This window comes from Chelon labrosus (genome assembly GCF_963514085.1).
Source record: "Chelon labrosus genome assembly, chromosome: 18".
Lineage (NCBI taxonomy): Eukaryota > Metazoa > Chordata > Actinopteri > Mugiliformes > Mugilidae > Chelon > Chelon labrosus.
Window position 1 is genome coordinate 8,568,729 of NC_140351.1, and position 16,567 is coordinate 8,585,295.

Genomic DNA, 16,567 nt, shown 5'->3' on the forward strand with positions numbered 1-16,567 from the left:
TCCGAGTCCGTCTGAGCTTACTGGCTTCCTCTGGCAGGGGTCCTCCTCCTCCTCGTCCTCCTCCTCTTTGCCCCGTCTGTGGTGATATCACTTTCTCCTCATCTTTTCCTTTGTCTCCCTTCTTCTCTTGCTGCGTTTCACCTTTTGTCAGTCTCTCTCCTCCTCTAGAGGATGGGTCTGTCTGTGTTCCCACATTCGCACCGCTCCGTCCCACTGTAGAGAAATAAACGAGGAGGTAAAAACACTGCGACCCACAGTTTTATTGGCCTTTCAATGCCTTTCCTTAACTTGGTCTTTTAAGACATGGTTGACTTACTAAAATAACACTTTAACCCCAAAGTTTTGTCATTTAGCTAAGTAGTTTTGATGATACACCGATCAAGCTTAACATTATGACCACCTTCCTAATATTGTGTAGGTCTCCCTTGTGCCTCCAAAACAGTTGTGACTCATCAGAGAATGGACATGGGCCTTCTGAGGGTGTCCTGTGGTGTCTGGCAACAGAGTGTTGTCAGTGGGGGGCCTTCGAGGGGAGGGGCCTCTCTCAGATACTTGATCAGTTTGGGATCTAGTGAATTTGGAGGCCAGGTCAACACCTTGTGCTGTTCTTCATGTTTTTTGAGTTGTTCCTAAAGCGTTTTTTTTTGTGTGTGTGTGCCTGTGTCAAGGAGTGTCATTGCTATGGGGTGGGGGTGCCTGGTCCGGTCTAGGTGGGTGCTACATGTCTAAGTAACATCCACATGAATGAATAGCAGGTCCAAAAGTTTCCCAGCAGAACACTGTATTGTCACAAGATGGTCAATGTTCTTTACTTCTCCTGTTAGTGGTTTTAATGTTGTGGCTGATGGGCGTATGTCAGAAGTAAATCTAGGACTTTCAGTTATTTTTGCTGCTGTAAGCAGGGTGACCAGCTTTAATGCAGTTTCAGAAGTCTAGCTTCCTCTACAACTACTAGAAAAACTGCTGAAAAGTTCAATTCAGTCCAATATGCAGAGAAAACATTTATTTATTTCCGCAAATGGTCAATTTTATTCCCTCATTATTACCAGAAAATCTAATGTTCTGTATTTTCTGTGTTCCGCTCTGTTCCATTACTAGAGAAAACGCTGTCTGGCTTAACGCCACTCAATTAAAACCTTTTACAACTTTTAAAAAAAGTCTTAGGATTTAATGTAATATTTATGACGCTGAGCTTTCACGCATTGATTCCAGCAGGACGGGTTTGCATTAACGGCACTCACAGAGCTGCTGATGATGTTGTCCTCGTACGGGTGCCAGCTGACGTCCCTCACGCACGCGTCGTGGCCCGACAGCCTGGACACCACCCCGCCCGTCAGCACGTCGTAGACTGCACATGAACAACAAACAGTTCAGCCGGTTTTAGCGTCTCGCCTGTGCGCTGTGGTCTTGATTAATTGGTGTCGCTGCGTCACGAGACACTCACTGATGATTTTGCCGGTAGAACAGCCAGAGTAGATGAATCTCTGCCCAGTGCTGAACTCGGGGGAGAAGCGGCAGCGGATGAGGGTGTGCAGGACGCCGTGACCCCGGTAGGTCATCACCGAGGTGTCGCCTGTCAGCTTGTGTTTCTTTAGGGCTGCAAGGGACAACAAGACAACACAGTTAAAACTATAAAAATGTGTCCTTTTACACCTGTAGACGTAACCACATACCTGACCTCGAATTTCATCCAGAACAAACGAAAATGCTGTGTAACTAGAGTGAAGTTTTTCCTCATTTAGGCTTTTATCTCCTCTTCCCTCCCTTCTCCATCTCATTAACCGAGCTCCTATCCTTCACCTCTCCACTACTCCTTCCCTCCTCCCTGACTTGGTAATCACTCATCCCCCCGTGCGTGTTTTTACTGTCATATCCTTTTACCTTCACCACGTTTCACCTTCCCGTCACTGGCCTTTTCTCTCTCTCTCTCTTCTTTCACAACGTCATTCCATCTTTGCCTCCTCCACTGTCCTCCCCTTTACGACCTCTCCTCCAGCATCTCTCCCTTTCTCCCCTCCCTCTGGTTCCTCCCCTCCTCACCTCTCTGGGGAACCTGCTGCCAGCGGTAATCCCAGTTTTGTTGGGTGACGGCCAAGCGGGAAGCTGCCAGTCCCTCTTTGGGCGAGAACTTCCTGACGTCCCAGAGCTTGATGGACTGGTCCTTCGAGTTGCTGATCAGATAGCGTGCATCACCCTGGAAAAGTGTCGAGATGGCGAGGATTATTCAACACACAAACCTGAAAGTTGCACCACTATACAATACTTGTTGTCATTTAAACTACTTTCACCAATCCTCTAACTATACATGAGCATTTCCGGACTGATTAAACAGCAGCCGCGTTCCTCCCTTTGACCCCCCACCTTGCTGTGGATGAAGGTGACGCCGTCTCGGTGGCCGGCCAGCTGTCCGACAGGCTGCGGTCTGTCCTCCCGCAGCGTCCGTCTGTCCCACACCTTGCACAGCGCGTCGTCGCTGCCAGAGAAGAGCAGCTGGGACGAGCCGTCGGCGAACGCCACCGCATTCACGTCGTCCTCGTGGGCATCGATCTGATGGGGAGGCAGACGCAAAAGAAAGACAGTCAGTGTTTCTGTGCGGCGTCTGCGCAAGCCAGCGAGCGTGTGTGATCTACTTCGTGAGAGAGAGCGTGTGAAAAATGCTTGTGCATGCCAAAAACATAGTTTTGTCTAAAGACAGACGTATTCTTCTGCAAGACTTACGCTCATTTAAGATAATTTATTTAATCAGTACAGTTCTCCATGCGCACACACATCCAGGGCTTTGTCTCAAACAAGCTTTGGATGTGTGTCTTCACAGGATGCACGTACTGACGGAGCTACTTTTTGAGGTGACATGCAACATGAGTGTGTCAGTCTAACAGCTAAAAAATGCCAGAAACATGAGCGAGAGACAGAGTCTGGACTAATAGGGTTAACTAGATTTTGTCACTGTTATTCAAAATGTAAATATGTTAGAAAATAAATATATTATCTCCAGCTTTGTGGCTGAAATTTGGTATTCATAGTCGCATGTTTTTTACAACCTGGACCTTATTTCTGGCATAAAATATGGTCGTTTACTCACCCATATAACTTTTATGTAATTTGTATTCCTTCGGGATATTTTTAGATCAGTGTATATCCATATAGTGGGAGTGAATGGGGCACCGAAACGCAGCCTCTAAATAACGCATTATCTGCCGCGAAACTCGTTCATTTCAATATTTTGTTATGATACGCTAGTGCTATTCCCTGTTGAGTCCAGAGTTACCCGTTATTATCATCTGGGGTCTGTAGATCGACCGACAGACCCCGGATGATGTCATCTCTGAGCGCCGTGCGCACCCATGACAGTCGGCTTGTTTACCTGTCATTTGCTACTGCTAGTTTTTTTTGCAACATGGCTGAATATTTTTCCGATTCTGAGGTTACAGGTAAACAAGCCAACCCTTTAAGCCTACCGATCCCAGTTGTCTTTCCTGAAGCACATTTATTAGGTCAACTTCTAACTTAATATTTCTAGTTTATGATTAGATACCTGCAACACTAATGACATTTCCCAGCAGCCTCATGGCTAAGGGAAGATGAAGTTGGGGCTAATTATCAAATATTAGCACGCTAACCCACTTAGCTAAGACGATGAGGATCATAAACATTATACCTGCTAAACATCAGCTCAAGATCCTGATAGCATGCTGGCGTTAGCATTTAGCTTGAAGCAATGTACAGCCACCAGATTAACTGTATGAAGAGGTGAAGGAACACCAAAATGGGCTATAAGGACACTGAGACTGAGGTAATGGGAGGGACACACTGCGTGTAAGATAGTGATGAAGCAGATGGTGGAGGTCAACCGCTGACTTCTACACACAGGGTGGTTGTGGGAGGAGGAGGGAGGTGGGTTTTAACCCCCGCCGTCCCACTGCAGGGTGGAGGACGGCTCTTTGCAGCTACGCGGCGCAAAACTTTATGCGAGCCGGCACACTTTTAGCTCCGCCATGTCTGGCTCACCTTGACCGCGGGATGAGGCACGAGCAGGACAGAGGTGGACGTGGATGCGGCGCCCACAAGGCAAAGAAGCAAGCGAAAACCTGCAAAGGCAAACACTAACCTTCAGCGTTCGCTTGTTCTGCTCGAGATCAAAAACATAGAGGCAGCCGTCGTTCGCTCTGGAAGGAGAGGGGATGAAAGGAAATCTCATTTAAGTGACTGATCCCGCTGAGCACAGTCTGCTTTAACATTTATATTAGCCGTCGCGTTACTCAGGATTCAAGCATTCACAACACTGGCTATAATAAGATTATATTATTTACACCGAGAACAAAAGAGGGGCTGCAGGAATTTGTCTTTGTGAACGAGCCTTCGGCTTCAACGCCAGCCACTCGCTGCCTTGAAACATAAAAGCAAACTGTACTCACCCTCCCAGGATCTCTTTGCCATCTGTGGACGCAGCCAGGGAGAACACACAAAACCTCCTCTCATCTGGACTACAAAGCACACACAGACACGCACAAAGAACACAAGAGCAGGTTTGACAGTGCTGATCACAGAATCACAAATACGCCGTCTATTGTATGTCATCCCACACCAAAAAGCTGCTTCATGAAGGCACGCATCACCTCTTAAACAATGTTACTGGTGGGAGTGCTATGAGTTTAATGGGGGTGCTTTGTTGGGAGTAATGATCTCTCAGTTTAACAAAGAAACACACACACACACACACACGGAGAGAGAGAGAGAGAGGAGGGCGAGAGGATGGATGTTGTGGTGACAAGCTCTGACAGCATCATTCATCCAGGTGGCGGTGAAGGGAGAGGAGGGCCGGCTGGTAAGGAATGATAGATTACCTGCTCCGTAATGTTATAAGTTACTATGAGGAGAAACACTAACTTGAGGTCCAGGGCGGTGTGGTTTTCACTGTCTCCATCTATACTGCACAAATGAACTGTGGGGAGGACACACACACACACAAAAAAAAGAGAGAGAGGGAGAGAGAGAGAGAGAACATATGAACGGGTTGCGTAAAAATTATGGCAGAACACGACAATTCATCATGAAACGCAGCTAAAAAAGTGTAATTCGAAGTGAAACGCGGTTCTGCAAAAACACAAAACTCCTGCCAGCTTTGGCAAACTCTCGCCAGGCAACCACACTTTAGGCCGTGTCAGAAACCCCCCCCCCACTCCCCCACCTCGTTCATTAGTTCACTACTCCCCCATTTAATAGGCTTTCAGCGGATTCTTCCCCCGTGAGTCACTCTTCGCTAATCAGTTATTTCTTCTCGTTACAATGAGCAGGAAATTGCGGCGTGGAGAGCGATTATGAATCATAACACAAAGTCGTGTCATCGCTTGCAGAAGACGTGCCAGCGCAGAACTATTTACGTCTGCAGCAGCAAGAAGTGCACAACAGTGGGGAAGTTTCTGAGGCAATGCACAGTACGTAGAGTACGCTCTCTTGCCAGTTTTTTAGGTACACTAGTGAAAAGAAACGCATTCTAATAAAACAGTCCTGCACTAAACCTTAGCTTCATGAAGGTTATAGGGTGATCATTCCACTATAAGATCATTTTTGTTAGTGTTGTTTGTGGTGCTGTTATGAGGTAATGGGGTTGTCAAAATAAAAGAAACAATTCAACAGTGCTACAAACAACAGCCTTCAAAATAAAAGCACAGTTGAATCAACAGCTCTCTCGGTTATTTGAAACGACTGCTGAGCACCATAACCTTCAGTGTACCTAATAAACTGGCAAGTGAGTATACATTTCACACTTCTAAGATGAAACACTTAAATTAAGTTTTGTTAAAGCACAAATAAGGCTCCATAAGATAAATAGGGAGTCATTTAAAATTGTAGAAGCTGCGAATAAAGTCGGGAATAGTCCTAAACCCTCTCTCTTACTGTACTATTTATTACTTCTATTTAGGACATTAAAGTACAATAAAATAAAACGATCACAGGCACAAAAACAACATAATCACACGGTTAATTTTTACCAGAGCTATTTTCATCCTAGCACAACGAGGCTCCACGGAGCCAACACATTTCAAGAGAAGTATGGTGCAGTTTGTTATTACAGGAAACGACCCAATAGCACAAAGTTCAACGGGTATATGGAGATAAATGGTCATGTTTTCTGAATTTATAAATGTAAATACTATAGCGACTGGCTAACTGAGGTCTCGTACGGGTACCCTAGCCTTACTGTAGTCAGACCAGCTGGAGTAGAGCACGTGTTGAGTGTCGGGGGTGAAGCAGACGTCCAGAACGCTCCAGCCCACGTCGCGGGCTTTTATCGTTCGCCGCAGGTGGAAGCGTCCTCTAGTGGTGTCGTACAAGCGGATGTTCTGGTCTAGAGGAGGCGAGAGGAAAAAGACGCGTTATTTTGAAGGGTTTAAAAACAGATTTCATTTTGGGAACCGTTTAAAAAGCCTTGTTTGAACAGCAGCTGGCTCCTAATACAAAATCAAATGATGGAGATGCAGAGGGAGGTGGCATCTGCTCTCCCTTGCTCGTATGGTTCAGTTAAAAAACATCCAACATCAGAAAATAGTCACAAAGAATATTTTCTTATAGTTTCTTTTACTTAGCTTTACAGTATTTTTTTTGTCTTCGCCCGACCACATTCTGTGCACGACACATGCCTTGAATGCATGCAGTGATTTGGTGGTGCGTTTTTGGCGGTTTTAAACTAACACTGAGACTTATTATCAGATCTGATTCAATTCCTCCGGGTTCTCATGTTGGAAATCCTATTATTTACCTTGGCAGGCTGAGAGGAACATGTTGCCATTCTCGCTGTACACTCCACAGAAGGCTTTCTGCTGGTACGTATCCTTGTGGGACACATAGTTTGGCAGGAAACTGCAGAGAATCACAGAAGGGGTTAATATCTTAGTCATATTCAAGTCCGGAGCAATGAAGTGCACCTTCAACATGCTCTTGTTTTTGTTCATGCTCAACTTAATTGATTACGATTCCATTTCTACATCTGATTTTAAAATAATAATACATTTATATTAAAACACTTACTGTGTGCGTATACGACTGCACTCTCCATGGGAAAAACTGGACCCTCTACATCTGCCTTGTTCTCTCTGCGCATAAATAGATCAGTCAATATTTATTGGCAATAAACCCGGCACAAACGACACAAACGAGTGATTAAAATCCTCTTAAATGTTTAGACAAAATGGACAGAATTAATAGTCGTTTTATTACATCACAGAAAAACTATGCAGAATTAAACATGCATGCTTCCTTCTGTGTTTACTAGCGGTTGGAATTTGCCGGTAATTACGCTGCGGTTTAGAGTGCAACACAATTTTTTATTTTTTTCCTCCTTCTCTATCCATGTGGTCTGACCTCTCTCAGCATGTGGGTGAAACTGTGGCGGCTCTTCAAGGCGGAGGAGGCGGTGGCCAGCAGGATCTGCGTTCGGATCTCACTTTGGTCCACTTCGTGTGTGTCTGGCTGGGAGTCCACTGTAAAGATACCACGAAGAAAGAAGAAAGATAGATGGATAGATTCGCTTCATTATCTTTGGATTCTTTTACTGCACTCAATAAAAGTGTACTGATAATTGCAGCTCCTTGGATGCCTTTTGATATTTTGTAATGACACATTCTTAATCTTTACACGAGCCGATTTATGTTTATTATTCTGTTCAGTGATGTCAGCGACAGCCACAGATAAGTGAAGCCACTCAAGAACAGCCCAACTACTGTGTGTTTCCAGCGTGACGGACGCGTGGGTGGAATGCATTTACTCAATCTCTGCTTCCATAAATAACATTTACTTCCTTAATACTACTCCAACATAGTCCACATCTTTAAATGAAACCTTACTGGGATTAATCCTGCTTTATTTTTTGTTTGTTTGTTTGTTTTTTAACTACTTTTGGTGTCCTGACCAAGTTTATTTTGCTCCCTGATCCGATACAGACCTTTTACGACTGAGGCCTTTCTTATCTTACTTGTAGTCTCCTAGATCACATATTTATCACGGGACTGTATTAAGTCCAATAAAAAGAGCGATCAAGGTTAATGTAACGAGGAGAGGTCAGCTCGTACCTTGGCTCCACAAAACCCGTGTTCTCGTCTACATAAATGGGCTGGTCCTCCAACGCCATGAACTCAGTAACCCTCTCTGTAACACTTTCTGCCTTGACGTTGCCTCGAGGAAACGTTGCTTTTCTTATAACATGGCGATCAGTGTTTGTTGGTGTTGTTGTTTCAGTGCAACCTTTGCCTGAGTGGACGTGAGGTTTTTATATTTTTCGTGGTGGATCAAGTTTGTAGTAGTGAATAACAATCTCCACAAACCACATTCAAGTATTTATTAACTGCTGTCTGACTAACGTCACATGCTTAGTCACGTGATTTCATTTCTGGCAGCTTTGACACTAGCCAGCAGTCGTTAAAACAGAATAAGGAGACGTTCTGATTGGAAAAGCTAAAAGAAATAACTACAAAAGACCCGGCAATCCTGATTCTACCGTTCTAAAAACCGCCTGGATCTGGAGGTTACCTGGTGGATTGTAGCGGTCACCCAGCCGTCCCTCCCAGGCTCCGTCGCTGTCCTCATCAGAGTCAGAGTACGACTGGACCAGCTGCAGCCCCGTGGCTCCGCTGCCATGGACCAGTCTGACCTGGCCCCTGCACGAAACAAAACGCCAAACCGTTTCAACGTCAGATCAATTAATTAAAAGCCGCGGCACACGCTCAAAGTGTAGCTAAACATTAATTTCATGGCTGCAACCCCACAACCAAACAGAAAGAAACCAGCCTGCACGAAAAAAAAAAAGCTTCTGTACAAGCAGCCACATTCCACCGTAACAGATGTGGGGAGTTACTGGCTCGCTTGAGGGCAGCTGAAAGCTAACTGGAGTGAGAAGTGTGAGTGCCTCTTCTTCATTTCAGCTCTTTCAGATCCTGGTGCTTTCTAGTTCTGAGTCCTCTGCTGTTTTATTACTACAATGCCTCCCGCTCCCGGAGACGTATTTATAAAATGCACCAGCCTTTAACTAAATCATCATCGTAGAAGTCAACCTCTAACCCCCCTCTTAGCTTCAGCAGCACTGGAATGGACGTTTAAATCGGCGTGAGAGCTTTTTCCCTTTGTTTTTAGCCGCTAATAAAACAGACCAGCCACTGTAGAGTATAATCAACTGATCTCTAGAGAGTGTAAGCTGATGAACTGATGTTTTGGTGCACTGACACCCTGACTGAAGCTACTCATAATATGCTAAATAAGCGGGGGGGGGGGGGGGGGGGAGACAAAAAGTGCTCTTATGTAAGATAATACAGGAGCACATTGCAGGCCTGTTTGTGCTGCACTGCACCACATCACACTGGGTGTTCTCTGAGCACTTTTGCTTCTGTTAGCATCTCAGCTATCCGCGCAGGGACGCTGATATATTTTGTTCTGCACCGCCGTGGAAAGAAGTTGCACCACTGTGGCATCGATGTGTGGATGGGAAAACAATACACCCAAAACAACACAGACTGTGCAGTTAGTTTGTTTTGTAGCGTCAGTATACCTCCTCAGTAAGTAAGCCAGCACTTCAGCTAAGTCGACGTCCTCCTCTGATGCTGACTGTCTGTCTCCCTGCTGCCTGTCAGCCGTCCTGCGGCCTCGGCTGCTGCTGCTGTTGCTGCCGCTGCTGCTGCCGCCGCTGCTACTGCTGCTCTGGTTTGGTTCTGTTGTTTCAGACTGCTCCGCTGGGTTGCCACTGGAAGAACCCCTTCCACCAGACATCCCAGAACTGGACTGAGAGCCCATAGACTGAGGAGCGCCTGGCAGGGAGGGAGCAAAGACAAAAAAAAACATGTTTTACTTGGAGGAGAGGGAAGGAGGTGGGGGGGGGTCAGGTGAACACATATGAAGTGTGTGTGGACGCGTGTGTTGGTAGAGGAAATGAGAAAACACAGGTTAGGTAACGCACTGTCTGCAGGACATAACGCTAAACTGATATTAGCTCAAGTTATTTTCTTAGCTTCCTTCATGTAAACAATGCAAGCTAACAAAAATTAGCCGACAGATATATCTTTACTGTACGTTAGCGCACCACAATTAAGATAAAAGGGGTGGTTCCTGGTGTGCTAGCTACTAATGCTAACGACCTGACGACAACATTAGCTACCGTTTGACTGTCAAACAGTCTTCCTGACAGCTCGCGGCTCCAGCTCTTTGTCGTTTCGGTGGGAACTTGGCAGTTTTCCTTAAGCGCACAACTCCCGCACGGTCTCAGCACGCAGCGCTGGCGACGCGTCAAACTGTGGGTTTTTGACAGCAGAGTGTGTGTGTTTGATCAGTCGGCTCTCAGGGCCAGTCCGTGGATCGCCATGTTGTTTACAAAAGTGTGAAAAAACCCTGCGCGTGCCCCTCCTGCCCTTTCGCCGTCACGTGATCGGCGCCGCTGTCGTCAGAGGGCTGGGCAAAAAAAAAATTAAAAAAAAAATAATAAAATAAAATAAAATAAAATATCAATGTAAACTTAAAAATAAAATTATATTAAATTATATTATTACGGTTGCACAAAATAATAATAAAATAAAAAAATAAAATAAAATAAAATAAAATATCAATGTAAACTTAAAATTAAAATTATATTGAATTATATTATTAAGGTTGCACAAAATAATAATAAAATAAAATAAAATAAAATATCAATGTAAACTTAAAATTAAAATTATATTGAATTATATTATTAAGGTTGCACAAAATAATAATAAAATAAAATAAAATAAAAGTTCAATGTAAACTTAAAATTAAAATTATATTAAATTATATTATTACGGTTGCACAAAATAATAATAAAATAAAATAAAATAAAATATCAATGTAAACGTAAAATTAAAATTATATTAAATTATATTATTGCAGTTGCACAAAATAATAATAAAATAAAATAAAATAAAAGTTCAATGTAAACGTAAAATTTAAATTATATTAAATTATATTATTACGGTTGCTCAAAATAATAATTTTATAAATATTTCTTCACCTTCTAATTGTCAAAGTCAAAGTCAGCTTTATTGTCAATTCTGACATGTGCAACACATACACAGGATTGAAATTACTTTCCTCAAAGGCCTACGGTGCAGCAACTTAAACACAAAATGTACAAATATAAGATGTAAAAAAATAAGGAAGAGATATATATATATACATACATCCATATACATATACACATATATACTACACGCATACATACCCAAAGTGGGTATCAGCAAAAAATAGAATAAGCTGCAAACTACAAACTAGGCTAATGACATAAGTCATAAAGTGGCTGGTGCAACCCCTGAGTTGGGCAGGTGCAAAAGGAATGGAATAATCAATAAATATATAGTACAGTATATATTTATTATTATATTTAATATATATTTAATATTATAATATATAGTATAATATATATATATATATAGTAGTGCTGTTATGCAAAAAAAAAGTTAACCAACGTGGTAGAGCATTTACACTGTTACAGAGCTGCTGAGTAGACTGAATCCCACAGTGTCCACTATAATAATTACGGTTTTATATAGAGTATATTGTTATGGAAGACTTGATCAGTATATTAAATGCCTGTGCTCATCTGTTTCTGCAATAAAGAGGTGGAAAAATACCATCTCACTGCAATAAGAGTAACATTTTAATACATTTTTCCATACAAAGATAACAGTAATTTGTGGTTAGATAACTAAAGTGACAGAAGAGTTGCATTAGCCTTGTTTATGCTGTCCATTTTAGATTAGATAAGATTAGATTCAACTTTATTGTCATTACAGATGTACAGGTGCAGAGCAATGAAATGCAGTTTAGCGTCTAACCAGAAGTGCAATAGGCAGTAAGTGCACGTGGCATAAATAGTGTGGCGTATAAGCAGTATGGTACAGGTTGTTTTTACAGCATATGTGCAATATTTGCAATATCTACTTTCATTGAGATTGAAATCTTCACATTTTTTTACTCATTAAGTACTTGTGCTCAATATAAATGAATTAGTAACTAATAATATGCAAGTCACTAACATTACACCTTAACAGAACTAACTGACAGGTGATATTTGGGAAGCAGGATGCCACATGACAGTAGTGAGCACGTGGCTGCAAAATACAAAGACAAGTATTAACAGGCCACGTGTAAAATGGAGAAACCATGATAAAAGTATATGTTTAATGGCAATGGGAAATCACTAAAAAAAACGTGTGTACCACAGAGAGACCACCACTTCATCTTGGAGTGTCATTTATTCCGTCTTTCAGTGAGAAACAGTATTCATTAGCGGTGAACTGACAAAATGCCGTCCCATTTATTCGCTTCATACATCTTACTGTTCAGATTGCAGTCAGATAAAAATATATAAAAAGTTCAAGTAGCGATAAGATCAGGTTTAAATATTTCAAGGCAATCAGGTTCACAGGTTCTTCGGGTTCATCTAGTAGTAGTACACTCATCTCGACTTCAATAAACTTTATTGAAGCTTCTCAGTAGCACTGTACTAGAAGGGATCCGCAGAAGGCTGACACGACATCGTCATAACCTTGAGATACCTGTCATGAACACGAAGGACTGACTATTGTCATTTTTAATGTGTTAACATTGTTGAAACTAACATCATCATGTTTATCATCAAACTTAAAGAAACCTAGTAGTAGCTTCATATGTTGCCATTACATTAAACTCTCATATGTGGTTGCGTTTGACATTGGGTGTCACTGGACCATTAAATTTATATCTATGTTTATCTCGACTTCAGCTAAAGTGGTGTAATTTCAACAAATCATTAAACACTCGACATAAGATAAGATAATCCTTTAACGCATCTCAAACTATGTCAGCTTCGCATTGAAAATGACACAATTTGCCAAATTACACTTAATGTGACATAAAGTGTCACGTAAGACATCGTGCACACTTCCTCAATAACATATATTAAGCTGGTCTGATAAATAATATCTCGATATTACATATGTGACTATGTACAGATAACGTTAACACCCAGATAATATCATCTGTTATAAAACGTGTGCACTCAGTAGTTTTGCATAGTGGTCTGGCTGATATCGTTTAAGATAAACATTCATTTTTCCTTCAACCCGCTGATCTCCAGTGAGGCCTGTGAAGAACAAGAACAAGAAGAAAACAGTCTTTAGTGGATAAAATCATGTCACAGGTAAACAAAATGATACTGGTGGACTCTGTAGTGAAAGTGTTAAATGGCTGTGCGGTTTGAAAGCTATGAGCTCACCCAGCTTTTGAGCTGCTTTTCTGATCTTCTCCAGGGCACACTGCACATCCCCTCCCTCTGGTATGAGGACCTCTATCTCTCCCACATGGTAGCCAAAGTCAGCTTGGTCCAGATCTATCTGCACCCCCTCCTCCTCTAAAGTGAATGACCGCCGCACTGTTGTATAATCTGCAAAGCATACCAGATTCAGTTTGCTTAGCCAAGACTCATCTTCCTGCGAGGAGCCCGTCTCTCTCTCTCTGTGCTCACAAGCGTCTTTTATGACCTCCTCCACTCTCAGGTGAATTTCTGGCAGCTTGGTTATCTCCTTGTAACGAGTACACAGCGCTGCTGCTTGGGATTGTTCTCCACTCAGGTCTTCTGTCACACTGACAGCGGATGTCGGGCATTTGAGCTCCCAGCACCCTTTGCGTTTACGCAGCCACATGTCTCTCAAAGTCAGGTCAAACTTGCGGGTGTCGTAATACTGGTCACGAAACTCACGCTGGCCAACACAAACTGCAGAAGAAATGAAGTGGGATGAAGATGGATCAATAATTAAAAAAAAAGATAAACAAATAAAATACTAACAAGGCTGATACGGTTAATTAAACTTTATTATTAACAAGAGACAGGTGGCCAGTGTCACTGCTGTTACACAACAACCACAGCAATTAGTGTCATTAAATGTTTAAAAAGCCTTTTAAGTGACTGCTTATACGCTGTTGTTGATCACAGTATCGGCTGAATGCCTCAGTTCTGAATGTGTGGAAGACAAATTAAACACGTACCTCCGATCTCCTCCAGTGTTTTCAAGGTGTCAGCACTGAATAAGAATTTTCTCTCCACTTCCACGCTCATCTGAAACGACATAAGATCAATACTCACGGCGTGGTCTGATTGCTAATACACCCGAGTTCACTTCAGTCCATTGCAAGGCTGATTTAGACTCACTTGCCAAAACATTAGGTACATTAGTGCAAACAGTGGGGTTGTCAAAATAATAAAAACATGGCAATTCATTAGTACTACAAACCACAAACGCTGAATACCATAACTTTGATGAAGCTAAGATTTAGTGCAGGTCCGTTGTATTTGGATACATTTAATTTCACTCGAGTACATAATGAACTGGCAAGTGAATGTAAATATAAAGGTGTATATAATCAAATGGTCTTTCCAGCAGGGAAAATGCATAAAGGGACTACATTAGGAACACTTTCCTCCTGTTTGTGTGTCACTATTTTTAAGAGTAAATCTTTATAAACTCAAAGTTTGCTCCCTCCGGAAGTGAAAATCAAGTTCTGCTGCTGAAAAAAAAAACCTTATGCACTATATGTGCAATGTCTGAATACTCTAACCATATACAGATTAAACAAAACCTATTCAAATTTTTAAAATAACCTTCAGTTGGACCTGCTAGAAATTTGAATGTAGCGTACACAGTAATTCCTCAGTAATAATAATCCAGTTGCACAAAATAATTATACAATAATCATTTAATTTCTTTGTTTTTACGTACTTAGGCAGTCATAAATGCATTGTTTCTTGTGCTATTAGACTTGTGTTTGGTTTTGGTTTCATGTATCATTGGAATCCCCGCCCCTTCACTGTAAACAGTGGGTGCATGTTAAAAACTGAACTGTTATTGTTGTTCCAGCTTTATTATTATAAAATAACTCAGCAGTCGCTCCTGTAACGTATCGCACCTGCCTAGACTCGAGTCATTCAGTCACGCATTCGTGCATGAAGTACATGTCGAAATCACCAAACTGAACCAGGGAGTGTATAAAATTCACGATTAAAACAGCGTAACTGCACGTTCACACACCTTCACAAGTCAAGTCCTTAAATCCAAACAATTTGGCATCAACAGATAAATCCGGGTAGCCCCTTCACGTCAGCAGAGTTTATTTTTGGACAGGCGTGACTCGGGGCACCTAAGAGGGTATTCAAGCACAACACTTCCTGTCCCAGTAACGCATGGACCACACAGATGCAGTTTTAATCTTCTATGCTAATTGTTCATTCCACATCCTGGACTTTTTTTGTTATGTCGTTTGTTTGATATTTATTTTGCATTTAGTTGGATTTGTGCCAACTCAGAAAAGCTGGAAAAATCTATGCAGAAAGTTTGTTATGGGTCGACTAAGAGTAAAACTGTCATTCAGCAAGCCGATTTAATTTGCAGCCAGCTTTTACGTACGAAATTTGTTGCATAAGACCGCCTAAGAGGCATACGTACAGACTGCCCTCTCCTTCTTGGTGCACATAGCTAACAAAATCTACATTTCATTTTATCAAGCTTGGGATTCACAACAGTATGCGATCCTGGCATTCAAGCTGCTCTGTGCCCGGCTGCAAAGGCTCAACACAAGCGTTACACCAAGCCCAGCCTTGGGAGAACTAACGTGGCTTAATTTTATTTGTAATGGAAATGTCTCGAAACGAGTGAAACACATTATTGTGTGTTCCTCTTCTTGACAGCTTTACAAACCTGGAGCCAATACAAGGCTGGCCCGGCATCAAAGTTGGTCTTAAAGGATGGAGCTGTGCCATCAATCCGTCTCATAGATCTAAGTATTATTTAAAATAGTTCTGATTTTGTGTTTCTTTTGGTTAAATCTAGCAAACACCAACATCTGAGGTGGTAGCTTATAACCAGAGTGGCTAACGGTAATTTTCGTGAATAGCTTACATTTGTGATTGTTGTAGGTAACAGTGTGTCTCTATCTACAGTTCTGCTAAAATGTAAAAGTGTCGAATGGGATTTTCTACATTACTGCATAAAAGCGACTCAAAACATCAGCGGATTTTCACACAAGTCCTGAAAGTAGACATAGAGAACCAAACCAAACAAATGACAATGAAATATTATACATGTGCATTTGTTGCACAGTTAATTTCAAGAACAAATAAGACCCCATCTGTTCCAAAGAGTTTCCAATTAGTGTAATGAGACTCAGTTGTCGTTCAGTTGTTTTGTTTTAAAGATGACACAGCATGCAATTCTCTCTTTTGGAGCTTTATCTACATTTAGTAGGGTGTGCGGGTATCTGCCAGCTCAGAAAAGCTGTAATTTTTTCATGGTCATGAGTGGCCTGAGAAATGTGTCATTCAGCCAGTGTTGCCAAATCATCAGGAAGGAAAGTAGCTTTTGGCAGTCCTAAAAGTTGCTAAATTACTATCACTTAAAATTTGCTTAATTGGCCCCATGCATGTAATTGTATTGGATGCTGTAGGAGATAGGCATTATGTCATGGGAGAGACAAAAAGTTATTAAAAAAACAAAACAAAACACCCTAAATATGTCTGGAACAACAAATTAAAATTTTAGAT

At 42.0% G+C, this 16,567-nt stretch overlaps 2 protein-coding genes across 3 annotated transcripts; both read right to left on the reverse strand.

Moving 5' to 3' along the window:
• Positions 1-10,352, reverse strand: dcaf11 (ddb1 and cul4 associated factor 11). Its single transcript, XM_084566107.1, has 15 exons — positions 10,142-10,352; positions 9,539-9,794; positions 8,527-8,654; positions 7,363-7,481; positions 7,030-7,094; positions 6,761-6,861; positions 6,203-6,349; positions 4,888-4,942; positions 4,416-4,484; positions 4,109-4,166; positions 2,362-2,547; positions 2,041-2,194; positions 1,445-1,597; positions 1,242-1,348; positions 1-213 (listed from the first exon to the last, which is right to left on the reverse strand). The coding sequence occupies exons 2-15, from the start codon at positions 9,778-9,780 to the stop codon at positions 148-150; spliced, it is 1,650 nt and encodes a 549-aa protein (XP_084422233.1). The 5' UTR covers positions 9,781-9,794; positions 10,142-10,352; the 3' UTR covers positions 1-147.
• Positions 10,353-12,153: 1,801 nt separating this feature from the next.
• On the reverse strand, positions 12,154-15,119 carry thtpa (thiamine triphosphatase). Of its 2 annotated transcripts, XM_084565659.1 has the most exons (4): positions 15,060-15,119; positions 14,020-14,089; positions 13,250-13,747; positions 12,154-13,117 (listed from the first exon to the last, which is right to left on the reverse strand). In XM_084565659.1, exons 2-4 carry the CDS (start codon positions 14,087-14,089, stop codon positions 13,017-13,019), a joined length of 669 nt encoding a protein of 222 aa, XP_084421785.1. In that variant the 5' UTR covers positions 15,060-15,119; the 3' UTR covers positions 12,154-13,016. The 2 variants fall into 2 exon arrangements, with proteins under 2 accessions (XP_084421785.1, XP_084421784.1); XM_084565658.1 differs by lacking the exon at positions 15,060-15,119 and having other exon boundaries at positions 14,020-14,709.
• Between the last annotated feature and the right edge of the window lie 1,448 nt (positions 15,120-16,567).

Excerpts from the sequence above, each read along its gene's own strand:
- dcaf11 (XM_084566107.1), bottom strand. The coding sequence starts at position 9,780 with ATGGGCTCTCAGTCCAGTTCTGGGATGTCTGGTGGAAGGGGTTCTTCC. Across the intron at positions 4,167-4,415 it reads GGCAAAGAGATCCTGGGAGG|AGCGAACGACGGCTGCCTCT; the intron begins GTGAGTACAGTT and ends CTCTCCTTCCAG. Across the intron at positions 1,349-1,444 it reads TTCTACCGGCAAAATCATCA|TCTACGACGTGCTGACGGGC; the intron begins GTGAGTGTCTCG and ends GTTCATGTGCAG.
- thtpa (XM_084565658.1), bottom strand. The coding sequence starts at position 14,101 with ATGTCGTTTCAGATGAGCGTGGAAGTGGAGAGAAAATTCTTATTCAGT. Across the intron at positions 13,748-14,019 it reads AACACTGGAGGAGATCGGAG|TTTGTGTTGGCCAGCGTGAG; the intron begins GTACGTGTTTAA and ends TTTCTTCTGCAG. Across the intron at positions 13,118-13,249 it reads AAAAGCAGCTCAAAAGCTGG|GCCTCACTGGAGATCAGCGG; the intron begins GTGAGCTCATAG and ends TGTTCTTCACAG.